Genomic DNA, 17621 nt, shown 5'->3' with positions numbered 1-17621 from the left:
ATTAGAGACAGAACACAACAAGCTGGAGAGCACACAGAGAAACAATTTGTTTAGTTAAATGACTTCCCTGTAGTCCAGTGGCTAAGCCTCTGGGCTCCCAATGCAAGGGTCCTGGGTACAATCCCTAGTCAGGGAACTAGATCCCACATGCTGCAACCAAGATCTGGCACAGCCAAATAGATGAATAAATATTTTAAAAGAGCTTCCAAACATTAAAAAAAAAGAGAGACTGAAGCAAGGTAGAGATCCCCCTACACCAGGAAAAGGGTGCGAGCATCTTCCCTAATAAGGAAGAGTACAGTGAAGAGATGATTAAATCATTTATAATGGTAGTTCTTCAGGGTCTTTGTTTACCTTTGGCCAATTACCTGGTTTATTTTTCCACACCTCACACACCCTAGGACCCTCCCCAACATGTGGGCACAATTTTTTTCCAAGATGGATTCCAGCCTAGAGGCCTATGGGGAGGCTTGTCATCACCTACTATAGAGTGGCAGCCCTTCCCCTTTGACACCCAAGGGGCTTTTCTGTACATGTGCAGTGTCTTGCTTGCTCCAAGGATGGGAAACATGTAACCTCTTGATCTCTTACTCAAACAGGATTGCTTTAAGACCATTGATTCCTGAGACTTCTCTGGTGGTCCAGTGGTTAAGATTCTACATTCCCAATGCAGGGGGCCTGAGTTCAATCCCTGGTCCGGGAACTAGATCCAACATGCCACAACTAAAAGATCCCATGTGCTGCAACTAAGACCTGGTGTAACCAAATAAATAAATAAATATTTAAGAAATAAAAAAAGACAACACTGGACAGCCACATCTAAGATAATGAAATAAGGTTATTTTTAATTTCACACACAAAGATAAGCTCAAAATAGACTGAAGACCTACATGTGAGATCAGACACTGTAAAACTCCTAGAGGAAAACAGACAGAACACTTTCTCTCATAAACCACAGCAACATCTTTTTTGATCCATCTCTCAGAACAATGGAAATAAAAACGAAAATAAACAAATGGGACCTACATAAACTCAAAAGCTTTTGCACAGCCAAGGAAACAATAAATAAAATGAAAAGACAACCCACAGATTGGGAGAAAATATTTGCAAATGATGTGACCAATAAGGGATTAGTCTCCAAAATTTATAAACAGCTTATGACACTTAACAGCATCAAAACAAACAACCCACTCAAACAATGAGCAGAGGACCTGAATACACATTTCTCCAAAGAGAATATACAGATGGCCAACAGGCACATGAAAAGATGTTCAAGGTTGCTAATTATTAGAGAAAGCAAATCAAAACTCCAATGAGATATCACCTTACACTGGTCAGAATGGCTAGCATTAAAAAAAAAAAAAAAACCACAAACACAAATACTGGAAAGGATGTGGAAAGAAGGGAACCCTCCTACACTGTTGGTGGGAATGTAATCTGATAGAGCCACTATGGAGAACAGTATGGATGTTTCTTAAAAAGCTAAAAATAGAGCTATCATATGACCCTGCAATCCCACTCCTAGGCCTATATCTGGACAAAAACATGATCTGAAAGGATACATGCACCCTTATGTTTATTGCAACACTGTTTAAAATAGCCAGGACATAGGAGCAACCTAAATGTCCATAGACAGAGGAATGGATAAAGATGTGGTACATATATACAATAGACTATTACTCAACCATTAAAAAGAATGAAATAATGTCATTTGCAGCAACAAAGATGGACTTAGTGAGTGTCACACAAGTGAAGTAAGACAGAGAAGGAGAAACATTGTATGACATCCCTTATATGCAGGATCTCAAAAGCAATGGTACAAATGAACTTACAAAACAGAAAGAGACTCCCAGACTTAGAAAAGGAATTTATGGTTGCCTGGTGGATGGGGGTGCATACGTGCTCAGTCGTGTCTAACTCTTTGCGACTCTATGGACTATAGCCTACCAGGGTCCTTTGTCCATGGGATTCTCCAGGCAAGAATACTGGAATGGGTTGCCATGCCCTCCTCCAGCGGATCTTCCTGACCCAGGGATTGAACCCACATCTCTTAGGTCTCCTGCATTGGCAGATGTGTTCTTTACCACTGGTACCACCTGGGGGAGAATGGATACATAACTGTGTATGGCTGAGTCTCTTCACTGTTCACCTGAAACTAACATGACATTGTTAACTGACTATACCCCAATACAAAATAAAATTTTAAAGTTTGGAAAAAAAAAGACAAGACCATTGATTCCTGTGGTCACATTATTTTCCCAACAGGCTGAGGTCTGTGCCAGTGGCAACCTAAAGTTTCCAGAGCCTCCCTCCATCCTCCTGAAAGCCTTCCTCCTGGCTGGGAGTTATCCTCCTCCCATGGATTTATTGACTCCTCAGAAAGCATGGGGGACAGCTGAGGACATAGTGGACAAGAGTCCAGCTCCCTGCCCTGGGAGGAGCTTGGAGCTCATGGAATATGGGGAAGATAGATGACAAACAAACAAACAACTCAGTAAAATGATGGCAAGTTTTCTATTAGAAAAATAAATAGGGTGTGGTAGGGACTTTGCCCAAGGGAGGTCAGCAAGGGCTTCCTAAGGAGGTGATATTTGTGCAGGTGCCTGAGGAGGAGGAGGAGCCAGCCATGTGTCTATCTGGAGGCAGGCAGGAGACATTGCTTATGCAAAGTCCCTGAGGTAGGGACAAATTTGGATCATAGAAAAAGCAAGAGAATTCCAGAAAATATCTACTTCTGCTTCATTGACTATGCTATAGCTTTTGACTGTGTGGCTCCAAAAAACTGTGGAAAATTCTTAAAGAGATGTGAATAGCAGACCACCTTACCTGCCTCCTGAGAAATTTGTATGCCGGTCAAGAAGCAACAGTTAGAACTGGACATGGAACAACGGACTTGTTCCAAATTAGGAAAGAAATACATCAAGGCTGTATGTTGTCATCCTGCTTATTTAACTTATATGCAGAGTACATCATTCGAAATGATGGGCTGGATGAAGCACAGCTGAAATCAAGCAACATCACCCTAGAGCACACAGCTGAGGGAGGGGGCAGCTAGGTCCCAGGCAGGGGATCAGAGAGAACCAGCTGGAAACCACCTCTGGACAGTATCCAGTCCTGAGCCTGAGTCCTCTCCCAGCAGCTGACCCCGGGGAATGAGGCCTTGGGGGAGGACTCTCCTCTTTTTCCTTCATCAAGAGGCTCTTTAGTTCCTGTTCAATTTCTGCCATAAGGGTGGTGTCATCTGTATATCTGAGGTTATTGATATCTCTCCTGGCAATCTTGATTTCAGCTTGTGCTTCATCCAGTTTTAAGAAAAGACTGACTTAAAATCAACTTTCAAAAAACTAAGATCATGGCATCCGGTCCCATCATTTCATGGCAAATAGATGGGGGAAACAATGAAAACAGCGACAGACTTTATTTTCTTGGGCTCCAAAATCACTATGGACAGTGTGACTGCAGCCTTGAAATTAAAAGACGCTTGTTTCTTGGAAGAAAGGCTATGACAAACCTAGACAGCATATTAAAAAGCAGAGACATCACTCTGCCAACAAAGGTCTGTGTTAGTGAAAGCTATGGTTTTTCCAGTAGTCATGTATGGATGTGAGAGCTGGCCGTAAAGAAGGCTGAGCACCGAAGAATTGACGCTTTCAAACTGCAGTGTTGGAGAAGACTCTTCAGTGTCCCTTGGACTGCAAGAAGATCAAACCAGTCAATCCTAAAGAAAATCAATCCTAGATATTCACTAGAAGCACTGTTGCTGAAGCTGAAGCTCCAATACTTTGGTCACCTGATGCAAAGAAGTGACTTATTGGAAAAGACCCTGATGATGGGAAAGATTGAAGGCAGGAGGAGAAGGGGATGACAGAGGACAGGATGGTTGGATGGCACCATTGACTTGATGGACATGAGTTTGAGCAAGCTCTGGGAGATGGTGAAGGACAGGGAAGACTGGTGTGCTGCAGTCCATGGGGTCACAGAGTTGGACATGATGGAGTGACTGAACAAACAGGGACAAACTTCTCAAGGGTGGCTTGGCTGGGACAGAGAGAGAAGGGGCAAAGAGGTGGGGAAAATGAGCCAGTAGGTGCTGGGCAACACCAAGCAGGTGCTTTGGGAAGGGAAGGTGGTGGGACTGACCTTCAGAGACCTTGGGGAATTCACAGCCGTGCCTTCATCTTTTCTGAGCGCCTTCTGGTTGGTGGGGGAACTCCACGGGGGTGGGGCAGGCCCCATTTGGGTGGGGACTAAGCCTATCCCCTCCTCCTGGCCACCCCCTCACACACACACACAGATGTTCCCCTTGGGGCATTTTAGTCTTGGAGAAGCTGGGCTTTTAGGTGTTGCAGCAGCTCTGGCCCTTTCTAACTCAGGGGAGGAGGGGAAGAGGGGGCCAGGGGTGGGGGTGTGTGGAGGAAGGCTGTGGACAGGCCTCTTCTTGTTGTGGCACAAGGAAATGGAAGGAGCCTGGCCTAGATGTGACATTTGGACCTCAGGAGGACAGCTGATGCCGGGAGCCTTGAGGCAGGGGCGTCTCCAGGCACCCAGGGACAGCCTCCTGGAGCACACAGCTGAGGGAGGGTCAGCTAGGGCCCGGGCAGGGGGTCAGAGGGAACCAGCTGGAAACTATCTCTGAACAGTGTCCAGTCCTGAGCCTGAGTCCTCTCCCGGCAGCTGACCCCAGGGAATGGGGCCTTGGGGAAGGACTGGCCAGGGAGGCTTATCTCTGCAAATGAAGCTGAAAGTTAGATTCTCTGGGGGAGGACAGGGAGCTGGGGCTGCCTGCAGCGGGTGGGGCGGATGTTGAACTGCCATAGGCTGGCCTACCCAAGGCCAAGGCTGTCCCACTAACTCACTCTCCCGCTTTGGCTAGGCACTGTCAGCCTCTGCAGTTTTTCAGTCTTCCTCCCAATCACTCCTCAGAGAGGAGGAGTGCCCTGACTGCCCTGACCGCCTGGGTCACCTTCAACCACACTGCCACTTTGTTCCCAAGCCTCATTCTTGTCCATCTCCTTTGCCTTCAGCTGTGTCACCAGCCGCCTCCCTGCCCGCAGGGCGAGCTGAGCAGGAGAGGGTCGGAAACCCTAATATTTTAATGCTCAATGAAAACCCCTAACCTGCTTGTGCGCTCAGTCACGTCGGACTCTTTGTCACCGCATGGACTGTAGCTCCAGGCTCCTCTGTCAATGGGATTCTCCAGGCCAGAATACTGCAGTGGGTTGCTATTTCCTCCTCCAGGGGAATCTTCCCGACTCAGGCATCAAACCTACATTGCAGGCGGATTCTTTACCATTGAGCCACCAGGGAATCAGGGGTGGGGGTGGGGGGGGTGGGGAGGGGGAGCCTAAAGTGATGCAAAAGGACCCATGATGAACAACACACAAAGATTTGAAATAAAGGCTGAATCACCTCAGCCAAGGGCTTACTTCCACCAAAACTTTATGTTTTTTTAGTAGTGCATTAAAATAGTTCTTATGTTGATCACTGAGGTTTTTGTTCTGTGCTAAATCGCTTCAGTCGTGTCCGACTCTGTGCGACCCTATGGACTGCAGCACGCCAGACTCCTCCGTCCATGGGTCCTCCAGGTAAGAAGACTGGAGTGGGTTGCCATGCCTTCCTCCAGGGGATCTTTCAGACCCCAGGGATCGAACTCTAGTCTCTTACATCTCCTGCATTGGCAGGCAGGTTCTTCACCACTAGCGCCACGTGGGAAGTCCCACTGAGTTTTTTGGCACCCTGTAAGTTTTGATACCAGAAGAGTTCCTCACTTGAGTCCTAGCCCTGGAATGAGAGAAGGATTAAATGAACGGTTATGAGTCTCCACTCCCTGAAACCTTGGTTGGAACCTGAAGCTCGACCGCTGACCACCCAATCGCCCCGCCCACCATAAATACCCCGCCCATGCAAGTTAACCCCGCCCCCGGACGCGCGCCGCGCCCGCTCTTGGTCCTAGCCCCCGGCCCCTTCGGCCCCCACGCACACCTGCGCGTCACTTCCGGGGCGGTGGCGGGAGTGAGGCTTACTTCCGCCCGCGGGGGAGCGGCGGCAGTGGCGGAGCAGGAGGCCGGTCCGGGGCGCCGAGGAATTGACGGACGCACGGGCGGGCGGCCGGGAGCCATGGAGAGCGGCCCCGGGGCCGGGGGGCGCGGGCCGCGGCGGTGAGTGTCAAGCAGGGGCTGGCGTGGCGGCTCTGAGGGTCTCAGTGCCTCCCTCGGCCGTTTGGAGAGCTGGGCCGGGCCGCGAGGCTGGGGCAGTCCGGCTGGACGTCCCCGAGACCCCGCACTCCCGGGGCGGCCGCGGTCCCGGGTGGAGGACCACCGATCAGGGCCCGGGACAGCGTCTCAGACACTGGCAGAACACCGTCCGCAGTCCATTCAGTCCTCCGACGTGGGATATGCGCTTACCCTCCCGGGGACGCGGCCCCGCCTTCAAGGAGTGCGCTGTCCGAGCCGCGGACTCTGACCCTCGGCCCGAACAAATGCCCCAGCCTGACACCCCCGCTCGCCACAGCAACCGGAGCCGAGCCCTGCTTCCTAAACGTCTCCAAGACACCTTTGCCCTTTCGTGGGCGTCCTGCGGCCGGCTTGGACACCTGGGCAGGCTTCCCAGCCTCTGTTCTAGCCCCATCTTCAGGCTGCTACCAGGGCACCATCCACAGCCCCTAACCCATGGGCTCCACCCCAGACCCCTACTCCTTCGGCTCCCCGTTTCCCCCAGGGTGAAGTCCAAATTCTGCAGCAGGATTCACGGGCGGGGCCTGACCCAGCTCTCTCCAGGACCTCTCTGCTCACTGTTCCTCCCAGTGTCCGTCTAGTCCAGGACCCCTCGTTCCTGGAACCCGCTATCAGCTCTGGGGTTTGACTATCCTCTCCTGGCTGTCCTGGTCCCTGTCACCAGGCACTTTGCAGGCGCCTTTCACACTGGGAGAGGTGCGGTCACAGTTGTCCATATTTAGGTCGTCTTGGAGAATTGTAACTGCCTGGCTCCTTGTTGGTCCTCATGATAACCAGCAGCCCACACTGGGCCTGGCAGCGGGGTGCCGGATGTGTGCTTGTGGACAGAATCGCTGGGCTCTGAATGCTGGGAGTGCCTGCCCAGTGAGTGAGGCATCTAGGTGTGCTCTGCAGTTTGAAGCCTGGCTCTCACGGCTCTCTCGTTGATATTGGCACCCTCGTTGATATCCGTATAAGACTGCAGCAGGTCCCAGGTCTGGGAAGCCTGAGAAGAGAAGCCTGAGAAGAGATTGTACCCGCTCTCTGTCAGGCATGGTAGACTGTAGAGCACCCCTTTCCCATGGGTCCTTTGTCCGTTCATTAAGCCCGTGTTGATTGAGTGAGAACCGGTGGTGGTCCTGCCCTCATGGAGTTTCTCTTTGGTTGGAGGCGGGGGTGGGCGAAGGCTGAATTTGTAGATACAAGCTGTGGAGTAAGACCTGGAGCCTAGAGCCTGTGGGGAAGGGACTAACCTGTTTGGAAGGGCGCTGGGAGATGTGAAGGGTGGATGGGACAGGGAGCCCAAGCCGTGCTATTAGAGGAACTGCTGGGGCTGCAACTCTGAGGCAGGAGAGGGCAGTATGGTTCATCTGGGGAGAATGGGGTAGGGATGAGCAGGGGAGGCTGGAGAGGTCGGCCACAGCAGACGGTGGTGAGGGATTTGATCTCCATCATAAAAATAGTGGGACCCTTGGAACAGCCCATTGGCTGGTAGATTTGTGTTGTGAAAAGATCTTTTGGCTGCAGGGGGCAGAACGGCATGGAACAGGGTGGTGGTGGTCAATGGGGAGAGGGAACCAGCGAGGAAGGAGACTGTGTGTGTCCCAGGTAGTGGTGGGAGGGAGAGAGGCAGTCAGCAAGCCCTGTCATGAGCTGGTCTGAGGGTGCAGGGAGGTGTCAAGGATGGCATCCTCGTTTCTGGCTTGGTCAGTGGGCCCTTTCCATCTTGGGGTATCTGTTCATCCTCGGGCCTCCAGGGGCCTCCTACCTGCCCACTGGCTCTCAGCCAGGCCTCCCTCTCAAAACCAGCCTCACCTTGCTGCCCAAATTCAAGACCCACCACACCATCAAAGCCCCAGTGGAATGTCAACCTGTTGGGGCCTGGACATCTCTGAGAATATGTTGGAGCAGCCTCAGTTTGATTGACACTCTGGGGAGTGTGTCCTGGGCACAGTGGGGTATTGAGCAGCATCCCTGGGTTCCACCCACTCAATGCCAGTAGTAACCCCACCAAGTTGTGACAACCATAGATGTCTCTCCAGTGGTTGGCCCATGTCCCCAGAGGACAAATTTGCCTTGGTCTGAGAACCAATGTGATAGACTCTTCCCTCTGAACATACTTGCACTTAACACAAGCATCCCACCTGGGAGTCTGGGGGCTCCTGGAGGCCGTCTGTGTCCCTGCCTCCCTCTACCATACCCCTCCATGTGCCCCTGATCCAAGTGACTGTGAGATGTAGCTTTCTGTGGCCCCCAGTCTCAGATCACAGGTCTGCAGGGGGCAGGTGTGTTTCTGGGCCTCAGACTGCACCAACCTGCTCTGCATCGACGTGGCCCTGGCCCTAGTGTTTTTCAAATGCTGTGGCCGGGAAAGAGAATAGGCTCAGGTGCTCTGCTGCCAACAATGAGCTGTGAACATGTGTCCCTCCCTTGCTCCAGGCTATAAGGACAACTAGTAAGTGAGTAGGTTTTTCTCAGACCTCTGTATTTTCTTCCAGCCTCTCTGTTGGCAGCTCTGTGCTTATTTGAGTGTAGTTGCTTTAGCAGCTCAGCTGTGGCCTGCTCGAGATTGCGTTCAGGACGTTCTGTGCCTGTCCTGAGCCTTGCCTGTCCCACCTCTTTCCCCTCATCTCATTTACTCTCTTTGTGACCTATATGGTGTCTGTACTGATGGAAGTGTAAACCGAGGCCCAGGGAGGCTAAGTGACTTCCCCGAGGCCACAGACCCCTAAGTTGGCAGAGCAGGGGATGGTTCCCCAGGCTCCTGTGGACCTCAACCCCCACTGGGGCCTGGCCCCAAGCACAGGAGAGAGCCATTGTCCCGGCTCCTTGGGCCTTCCCAGCCTGGAGATGTATCCTGCTTTTGTTCCCAGAGCCTTTGTTTGTTGTATTTCCTCTGCCTGGGCTCCTGTCTCCGGACATCGCAGGCCCTGGGAGCATGCTCCCGGGTCCCTGTGGTCAGCAGTCTGTCCTCCCTTGGCTGAATTGTGTCACCTGGGGGTGGCGGATGGGAGGGGGTGGAGGAGAGTCTGGGCCAGCCGTGTGGACAGAAGTCTGGGTACCGGTCTTCCTGGACCCGGGACCGGCAGTACTGGGGAGAGTTGGGTAGCCAGGGTGCTGATCACCCAGCACGGCCTGCAGGCAGAGGCTGGACTGATGAATGGGGTTAAATGGCAAGAGTCACCTGCAGGCTGAGGAAGTGTGGTAGCAGGCAGGGGGCTGGTTGGGTCCCACCGGGGTCACTTGGGAGGCCTTGGTGCCCCAGGGAGGGCAGGCCAGGTCATGGGGCAGTAGGTGGAGCTGTGGAGATAGGGCAGAGGGGAAGGCCCAGGGCTTGGGACCCATGGAGCCCCGGGGGAACCCCACATCATGCTGTCCCCCTACAGGCTTTCCCTCTGTGCCACACGGACACGCGAGGCTGCGAGGCTCCTGAGGGCTCAGCTTGGACCGCGATGGGGCTGGGCCACGGCCTCCTAACGGGGCTCTTGTCTGGGGCGGTGGCCGGGGGTCGCCCTGCCCCCTGCCCGCGTCTCGGAGCACCCCTAGCCCTCCCCTGCCGGGTGAGGCCCGCCCCGGCACCCGGCCCCCGCCATGAACGGCCTGTCAGTGACCGAGCTTTGCTGCCTCTTCTGCTGCCCGCCCTGCCCCGGCCGCATTGCTGCTAAGCTCGCCTTCCTGCCTCCAGAGCCGACCTACTCGCTGGTGCCTGAGCCTGAGCCCGGGCCTGGTGGGGCTGGGGCTGCCCCCTCAGGGAACCTGCGGGCCTTGGCTGGCACCCCTGGGCGTTGGAAGCTCCACCTGATGGAGCGCGCTGATTTTCAGTACAGCCAGCGTGAGCTGGACACCATCGAGGTCTTCCTGACCAAGAGCAGCCGGGGCAACCGCATCTCCTGCATGTACGTGCGCTGTGTGCCTGGTGCCAGGTGAGCCGCGCAGACACAACCCCTATGGGGGAGGGGCCAAGTGGGGTGGGCCCCAGATGTGCTCTGTCCTCAGCCTCTCATTGTGGCCCATGGAGACCACCAGAGGGCCAGAGCCAGCGAAAGCCCATTTGGGTGGGCGGGAGCCCCGGAGATTCTTCTTGCCAAGGAGCAGCAGATGACATCTGCCCAAGGCCACCGAGAAACTGCTTGGGGTCCTTCCACGTGCAGCCTCTTGGGGGCCCTCTCTCTCTAGGAGCCTCCTGCCTCTGGGTCTCAGTGTTCATATGCCCTGGGTCAGTTTTCTGAGCCCTGAGTGCCCAGTGAGGTCTCGGCACCCGCTTTAGGGTGGTGGCCCAGAGACCGGGCTGGCAACTGGGGCCAGGTCTGACTCCCCGAGCCCCAGGATGGCACAGAGGTGGGGCCTTCCAGCCGCTTCTGCCCACAGAGGAGGCCAGGTCCAAAGGGCAGGCTTTTACCTCTCGGCTGGGCTGGGCTGGGCTGGGCTGTGGCCCAGTGGTGCTGGAGGAAGAAGATTCTGGGAGCCTGTCGACCAGGATCCAGACTGGTCACCTGCTCTCACAAGACTACCTGGCAGGGCCGCGTGGGCAGAGATAAGGGCCCTGGTTCTTCCCTGTGGAGAGGGAAGAGCCGCCCCCGCAGTGAACAGGGGCTGGCCCTCCTCCCTGTGGTCGGAGCCCCTGCAGTCTCATCCTCCAGGAAGGTTCAGAGCAGTGGGGAGATGAACCGCCATCCTTAGGCTCTCAGAGTCTCTCCATCAGGAATGATTCTGGGGAGGAGGCAGCTGCCACCCAGGGCCATCGAGGTGAAGGTCACTGTGGCTTCCCGGGCTCACACTGGGTGGTCCCCTAGATGATGGGGAGCCTGAGGCTTCACTGTCTATCCTGGCCTAAGTCCCAGTGAGCAGAACCAATCCTCTGCTCCTTTTGTCAGGGTGCCAGCCCCCTCCCTCCATCACCCTCCGACCTGTGCTTCCCCGCCTCCCCAGGTATACAGTTCTCTTCTCACACGGCAACGCAGTGGACCTGGGCCAGATGAGCAGCTTCTACATCGGCCTGGGCACGCGCATCAACTGCAACATCTTCTCCTACGACTACTCTGGTTACGGCGTGAGCTCAGGCAAACCCTCCGAGAAGAACCTGTATGCTGACATTGACGCCGCCTGGCAGGCCCTGCGCACCAGGTGAGCCCAGGCCTCAAGGGGGGGCAGGGGTGCGCGTCTCCTCACAGGTGACTGGACCTCGTGGGAAGAAGCCCAGGTGGGGGTCCTCAGGGTGAAGCCTGACCCGAGTTCTGTCTGCTTGGTGTGCAGAGAGGCTGGATAGGGGCCCTCCACCCTCCTTGGAGTGATCTCCTCCTGGGAGCCCCAGTCTGGGAGGGGCAGGGACAGGGCCTGGGGCTCTCTCCATGGGAACGGAGGCTCTGCCTGGAGGGAGGAGTTAGGCAGAGGACTCAGGCCTCTCCTGGGCCTGGGACATGGTGTGTGAGGGTGGTGTGAAAGGACTCGGAGATCCCCATGCCTGAGGGAGCACTTGAGGGGTGGGGAGGGGCCAGGCCCCTTGCTGTGAAGCTTGGCTTCATTCTGGGGAGGGTCTCTGGGCCTGGAGGTGTTGTCAGACAGCTTAGTTCCCAGCACAGCCCCTGTGGGAGGTCAGCTAGCACAGGCTGAGGCCTCCCCAGGCACAGTACCCAGCACAGTTGCTGGCTTGACTCAGACAGGGTCCCTGTGGTCTGGTCTATGCCTCTGCCCCTGGAGCCCACCGCCCTTGTCATCCACGTCCTGGTAGCCCCCTTCCACCCCATGCTTGCTCACTGAAGCACAGTGGCTCAGTCTCAGACCCAGCACACACAACCCGTGGCCTGGTGCCCCATACTGCCCTGGAGTGAGACCCACCTGACCCCTAGCCTCCTGCAGGCGGTGCCCTCTGCCTGCCCAGGGTAGCCTGACCTCCGCCCTGCCTAGCCAACTGGTGCAACCAGCTCCTGCAGGGCCCACAGCCAGCCTGCCCTGGAGAGGCGGGGCCCTGGTTGCTGTAGTGATGCACCAGGAGTCCTTGATGCAGGCCCTGGGAGCACGGTCCCCTGGCACCTCTGTGGTACTGAGGACTCATGCTGGGTGGCCTGGTGCAGGTGTTCCACACTAGGCTGCCTCAGCCTGTCCCTGCTGGCTGGGGGTTGCCAGTAGAATCACGCCCTGCCGAAGGGTGAGGGTTCTGAGCTCTGTCATCCGTCCGTCTGTCCTGCTGCCAGCATTGACCTCCAGCAACCTTGTCCCTCAGCCCCGACAATTGAGAATCATTAGGAGGGCGAGAGGCGTGGGCCCAAGCAGTGGTGCAGGGCGGGGAAGGGCTAGAAGAGCTGTGGAATCCAGCACCTGCTGCGTTTGTTCAGGTGGAGACAGCCAGGTGCAGCTGGGAGTCCTGCCCGGAGCTGGGCGATGCGACCGGGCTGGTGCTCAGCACAGCAGTGCTTCTGGCAAACCAGGGAGCCCTGGGGTGGAGTGGCCAACGGGGTTCGGCACAGGGTTGGGTGGCATCCCCAAGGCCTGGGGTTGGGGCCAGAGGGCAGGGACAGGTGCTGATGACCCCTGGTTGCCCAGGTGCCCTGGCCACTCATATAAGAGGGGCACCTCCTTTGAGATCACAGCTGGGGGTGTGTGGAGGGAAGGCCATGGAGACCTCCTACACTGGGAGGGTGGTGAGTGGGTCCTTGAGTGGTCAGGAAAGAACTGTGCTGAGGTGCTCCGGGAGGTCTGTGTGGAGTGGGGGAGCAAGGGTCATAGGACCTGACCACTATGTAGGAAAGGTGCCCAAGGAAGGAGGTAGTGACCACTCACTCCCCTCAGGGGCCACTCTTCCTGCTCACCCACATTTTACTAAGCACCTGAGGGGCTGCATACTGGCTGAGATAACTGGGCAGGACTGTTTTCATTCCCCAAGGCCAAGGGAGTGGGTGAAGGTGACTGGAAGACACGCCCCCTTGCAGTGGGACCAGGAAGGGCTGTTAAATTCCAAACTGCAATGGCAGGAAGGCCCCAAGCAGGTTCTGTATGTGGCCCTGGTCAAGTGTGTGTACAGTTCGGGAGGGCTGGGTGACCAGAAGAAGCAAGAGAAGCCCCAGGGACCTTCCTCCAGGAACCACAGCGCTGGTAGGGCCCTCACAAGTGTACTGCCCAGGTGTGACCAAGTAGATACTATCGAAACTGAGGCTCTGGGCTGCGGGCAATCAGTTCTCACACCTGGGGATCCTGCCTCCCCTGCTGAGCCAACCCCCTCGGTGCTGGCAGGTAGGGGAGGGTCCCGGGTCCCTATCATATTTCCTGGAGCCTGCGCAGAGAATAGAGGGCAGACAGTGTGAGTTGCTTCGCGGCTGATCGTGCCCCTACCGCCTCCAGGTACGGCATCAGCCCGGACAGCATCGTCCTGTACGGGCAGAGCATCGGCACGGTGCCCACCGTGGACCTGGCCTCGCGCTACGAGTGCGCCGCGGTGGTGCTGCACTCGCCGCTCACCTCGGGCATGCGCGTCGCCTTCCCCGACACCAAGAAGACCTACTGCTTTGACGCGTTCCCCAAGTGAGCTTGGGGCGGGGTGGGTGGGGGCGGGGCGGGGGGCGGGACCTGGGCGGGGCGGGGCGTGGAGGCCTAACGTGCCCCGCCCCACAGCATCGAGAAAGTGTCCAAGATCACGTCGCCGGTGCTCATCATCCACGGCACGGAGGACGAGGTGATCGACTTCTCTCACGGGCTGGCGCTCTACGAGCGCTGCCCCAAGGCCGTGGAGCCTCTGTGGGTGGAGGGCGCCGGGCACAACGACATCGAGCTCTACAGCCAGTATCTGGAGCGCCTGCGCCGCTTCATCTCCCAGGAGCTGCCCAGCCAGCGCGCCTAGCCTAGTGGCCAGCCCGAGCCGCGCCAGGACCTCAGCAATAAGGCGGCGCCCGGGCCCTGCCCCGGCCCCAGGGGCTGCATGTGAACCCCTGGGCGCCCCACGCCCTAGAGGCAGCCGGCCGGCAGGGGTCGGGACCTGCCCCGGCCCCTGGGCCGTGGACAGTGTACAGGTGACGGAGCTATGCGCTCCTTTCCTCTTGGAAGCAAAACGAAGGAAAAACGTGAAAACAGAAATTAAAGATTTAAAATTTTAAGGTTCCTCTTCCTTTCTTGGCTTGTGCGTGCTCTCCATGGGGATCAGCGAGCCCAAGATGTGTGTGTGTGTGGGGGGGGGGACAGGCTTTGTCCCCAACCCCCCAGGAGAGTTCACAACTGCAGATGCCAGGTCAGAGTTCCGGTCCTTGAGGCTCTCGGTTGCCTAGGTAGTGATGGAGTGGGTGACAGCATTCGAATTCAGGACCCTGCGTGCTCGATGGCACGCCTGGGGAGGGTGTTGGCTCCCTGTCCGCAAGACAACCCTAGGGGTGGAAGTGGTTGCCGAGGGTTTAGGCTGGGACTGCTCTGGACTCTCAGCGAGACAGGCACCCTTCTGTACCCGTGTGGTACACATCGCAGGGTTGGGGTTAGCTCCCTCTGCGCAGAGGGCCAAGAAGAGTCTTGCACGCTTGGGTCCAGTGGAGGGCAGTTGCAGGTCCGAGGCCCCGTGCGGCCTCCTCAGGAATGGGGTCACGATGAGCATTTCCGCAGCACACCTCCGGACCTTAGTCTGAGCTCAGTACTCCGCTGGGGATGCCCTTAAAGACAGGGACGGCCTAGGTCTTCAGGGACCCTGGCAGAATGTCCGGCTCACCACCGCCCCCCGGAGTGCCCCCTGCGACCTCCAAGGATGGCGCTCTAGAGCGCGGAAGGCTTCAGAAACGGGCGACCTGTTGTCCACGCCGAAGTCGGGCGGCAGCTCCGTGTGCCCGACACCAGGCAGTGGCGAGGCCGGGAGCCAGCGCTGCTTGCGCCTCGTCCCCTCGGGGTCCGTGGCCCCTTTAAAGGGGGCGGTGTCTCAGCCTGGGGGCGGGGATGACGCCGCGGGGCGCGGCCAAGCGGAAGCGGAAGTGGGGTGTCGCGCGCTTGGCAGCGGGGGCAGGCGTGGAGCGCGTGGAGGCCACGGCCTGGCCGGTAAGTGGCGGCGGCCGGGCGGCAGGCCGTGCCCTTGCCGCCGTCCCGGCCGTGGGGGCGCTCCCAGCGGGCTGGCCGACGCCTGCAGGTGTGTCAGCGCTTTCTGTGGCTCTCAACTGGGCTTCGGGCCTGGGGTGCTGGGAGAGCCGAGAGTGGCCCCCGGCACGCGAGATCGGCCTGGTGGGAGCCCTGGTCCTGCGGTCCCCGACCGAGGACGGTGCCCAGGCTTGTCCCTCCCGAGTCCCCGGGCCCTCCCGCTGGGAATCTAGGTTCCCGTTTGATAATCCAGGACGTCTGGGAGCAAAACTGAGCGTGGGTGTGTACTCCCGGGAGCAGAGAGCCTCCTTTGTACTGGCTGGTCCTGGTGGCCGAAGTAGCCCGGTCTTTACCGATCCCTCCCAGCACAACCGATTCCTCGGCCGTCAGCTGCAATATTCCTTCCGCAAGCCCCTACCCTGATCCTCCTGCCTTGTGCTGCCACTGACCGCCGCTGCTGCCCCTGTCACAGAGCCCGCCGGCTTTTCACCCCATGAGAATGCAAGTTCCCCGAGGGCTGGGGCTCCGCGGTGCAGCAAGTCCAAAGCGACGGCTTACGATTGAACGGAAATGTTTTCAGGGACAGAGTAAAAACTTCGGAGTATAAGAGTGTTGGGTGATAACTCACTGCTCTTCCCACCCCTGACCTCCAGTGTTCCCGTCCACGGCGGCACAGACAAGCAGTTTCTTACGTGTCAACAGACAAAGTGCACGTGTAGCCAAAGAGCTTATACCGAAATGTTATCCTGTTACCATCGTGGCTTGGAGACTGTTCAGTTATCCACACTTAGATTGGATTCAGTCCTTCTGATGGCTGCACTGTATTTTATTAGCGCTGTAATTTATTCGTCCTGTTACTTTTTGGTTGAAATTTGGTTTTTTCCCCAAGTCTGTAACAGGCAGTGCTAGGTCCAGTATCCTCATACACTTCTCTTCCTCAGTACGGGTATTTCTGGAGACTGAATTCCTTACTGCAGAAGGGCTTTCCATAGATCTGTAAATGGGCATATGATCTCTTAAAATAGTGTTTCATTGTAGCTTCATTTGTGTTTCCTAGAAATATAATCAAACATCTCAGTGCTTCTGTCAGACTTATTTTTTTTATGTTGATCATTTCTACCACTAATATGGTCATTTTGAAACTGGAAACTATTTTAAACACTAGATATTTAAAAGCCATTTGTATTTCACAATCTTTGTCCATTTTTCTATTGGGTTCTTGGCGTTATTGTTTGCTAGGAACAGATTAAGAAAATTATCCCACTGTGAAGAAAAAAAAAGTATTTTTTACAACTTGTCACTGGGTTTGACTTGGATTTTATGTGGATTTTTTGTGTTTATTAATTTTTTTTTGTCAGGCATTTGAAATTGTTATCAGTCATTAATTTATCAATTATGACTTCTGCATTTTGAATTATGCTGAGATATCTTCCCTACTCCAAGATAATAAAACATTTTGATGTTTTCTTCTGTAAATATAATAATTTGTTTTTTAAGTATGTGTTTAAATTTTTGATCTAATTCTAAAACCAACTCCTGGAAAGGAGTGAGATAGGAACCCACACTGCTTTTCCCCAAATCGTTTGTCCCCAACTCCATTTCCCCAAAAAGCCATTCTTCGTCCGACTAAAGCCCGCCTTTTAGCCTTAACCACAGGAGAACTCTCTGTGCCCGGGGGTCTGTTTCTAGACCCTATCATCCCAACTAGCCTGAACCCTGTTGACTTCTCTACTGGGTGTCCAGAGGCCCCATCTCCCCTCAGGAAAGTCAAGAGAAGACTGTCTAAAAAGTAGCTGATGGCTTGCACGCCTTTTGTGTAATGCTAGTTCTGTTAGAAAGGGTTCTGAAAACTTAAGACTTTAGGGTCTCCCCTGCACCCCAGTGCTGACCTTGCTTGAGGCAGCAGCTTTTGTCAGGAGCCCCACACCCCTGCTTTTACCACCACCCCCTCCCCTGCATGCCTACCCAGTGAACAGTAGGGATAAGCTAAGGCCAGGGGCTCCTCAGGCTGGCCTGGCCTGTGGGCTCTGCCCTTTTGCAGGAACTCGCCTGTCCCAGTGGGTGCCTCTGAGGGGCTCAGTCTGTGGCCTCTGGGGAACCATAAAGGGGCCTCGATGAGGGGGGATGCCAGTGGTACCTTCCGGGATGCTCCCCTCTTCCTTTCAGTTGGTACAGCCCATGGGCCAGGCTGCCTGGGACAGGGGCCAACTTTCGGTTCTCCATTTTGTGAATTTCCCAGGACACATGTGTTCACAAGCGGCAGCGTTCTCCCCCTGCTCAGCAGGCGCCCTGGCTCCCCAAAACCTCGGGTCCTCCCCTCAACACCTGGCCTGCCACACCTCACCTGACACCTGGCCTCTGGGTCCCAGAAGC

At 55.8% G+C, this 17621-nt stretch overlaps 1 protein-coding gene across 2 annotated transcripts; it reads left to right on the top strand.

The window, feature by feature from the left end:
• Nucleotides 1-6031: 6031 nt before the first annotated feature.
• ABHD17A (abhydrolase domain containing 17A, depalmitoylase) lies at nucleotides 6032-14296 on the top strand. 2 transcript variants are annotated; one of them, XM_081502765.1, is made up of 6 exons: nucleotides 6032-6158; nucleotides 9599-9772; nucleotides 10035-10135; nucleotides 11142-11336; nucleotides 13548-13727; nucleotides 13818-14296. In XM_081502765.1, exons 2-6 carry the CDS (start codon nucleotides 9665-9667, stop codon nucleotides 14041-14043), a joined length of 810 nt encoding a protein of 269 aa, XP_081358891.1. In that variant the 5' UTR covers nucleotides 6032-6158; nucleotides 9599-9664; the 3' UTR covers nucleotides 14044-14296. The 2 variants fall into 2 exon arrangements, with proteins under 2 accessions (XP_081358891.1, XP_081358890.1); XM_081502764.1 differs by lacking the exon at nucleotides 6032-6158 and having other exon boundaries at nucleotides 9619-10135.
• The last annotated feature ends 3325 nt before the right edge of the window (nucleotides 14297-17621 follow it).

The sequence above is a fragment of the Giraffa tippelskirchi genome, chromosome 6 (genome assembly GCF_054371585.1).
Source record: "Giraffa tippelskirchi isolate mGirTip1 chromosome 6, T2T-mGirTip1v1.2.pri, whole genome shotgun sequence".
Taxonomy (NCBI): Eukaryota; Metazoa; Chordata; class Mammalia; order Artiodactyla; family Giraffidae; genus Giraffa; species Giraffa tippelskirchi.
Note: the sequence above shows the minus strand (reverse complement) of the source record. Positions and strands in the feature narration are given on the sequence as shown.

Excerpts from the sequence above, each read along its gene's own strand:
- ABHD17A (XM_081502764.1), top strand. The coding sequence starts at position 9,804 with ATGAACGGCCTGTCAGTGACCGAGCTTTGCTGCCTCTTCTGCTGCCCG. Across the intron at positions 10,136-11,141 it reads CGCTGTGTGCCTGGTGCCAG|GTATACAGTTCTCTTCTCAC; the intron begins GTGAGCCGCGCA and ends CCGCCTCCCCAG. Across the intron at positions 11,337-13,547 it reads TGGCAGGCCCTGCGCACCAG|GTACGGCATCAGCCCGGACA; the intron begins GTGAGCCCAGGC and ends TACCGCCTCCAG.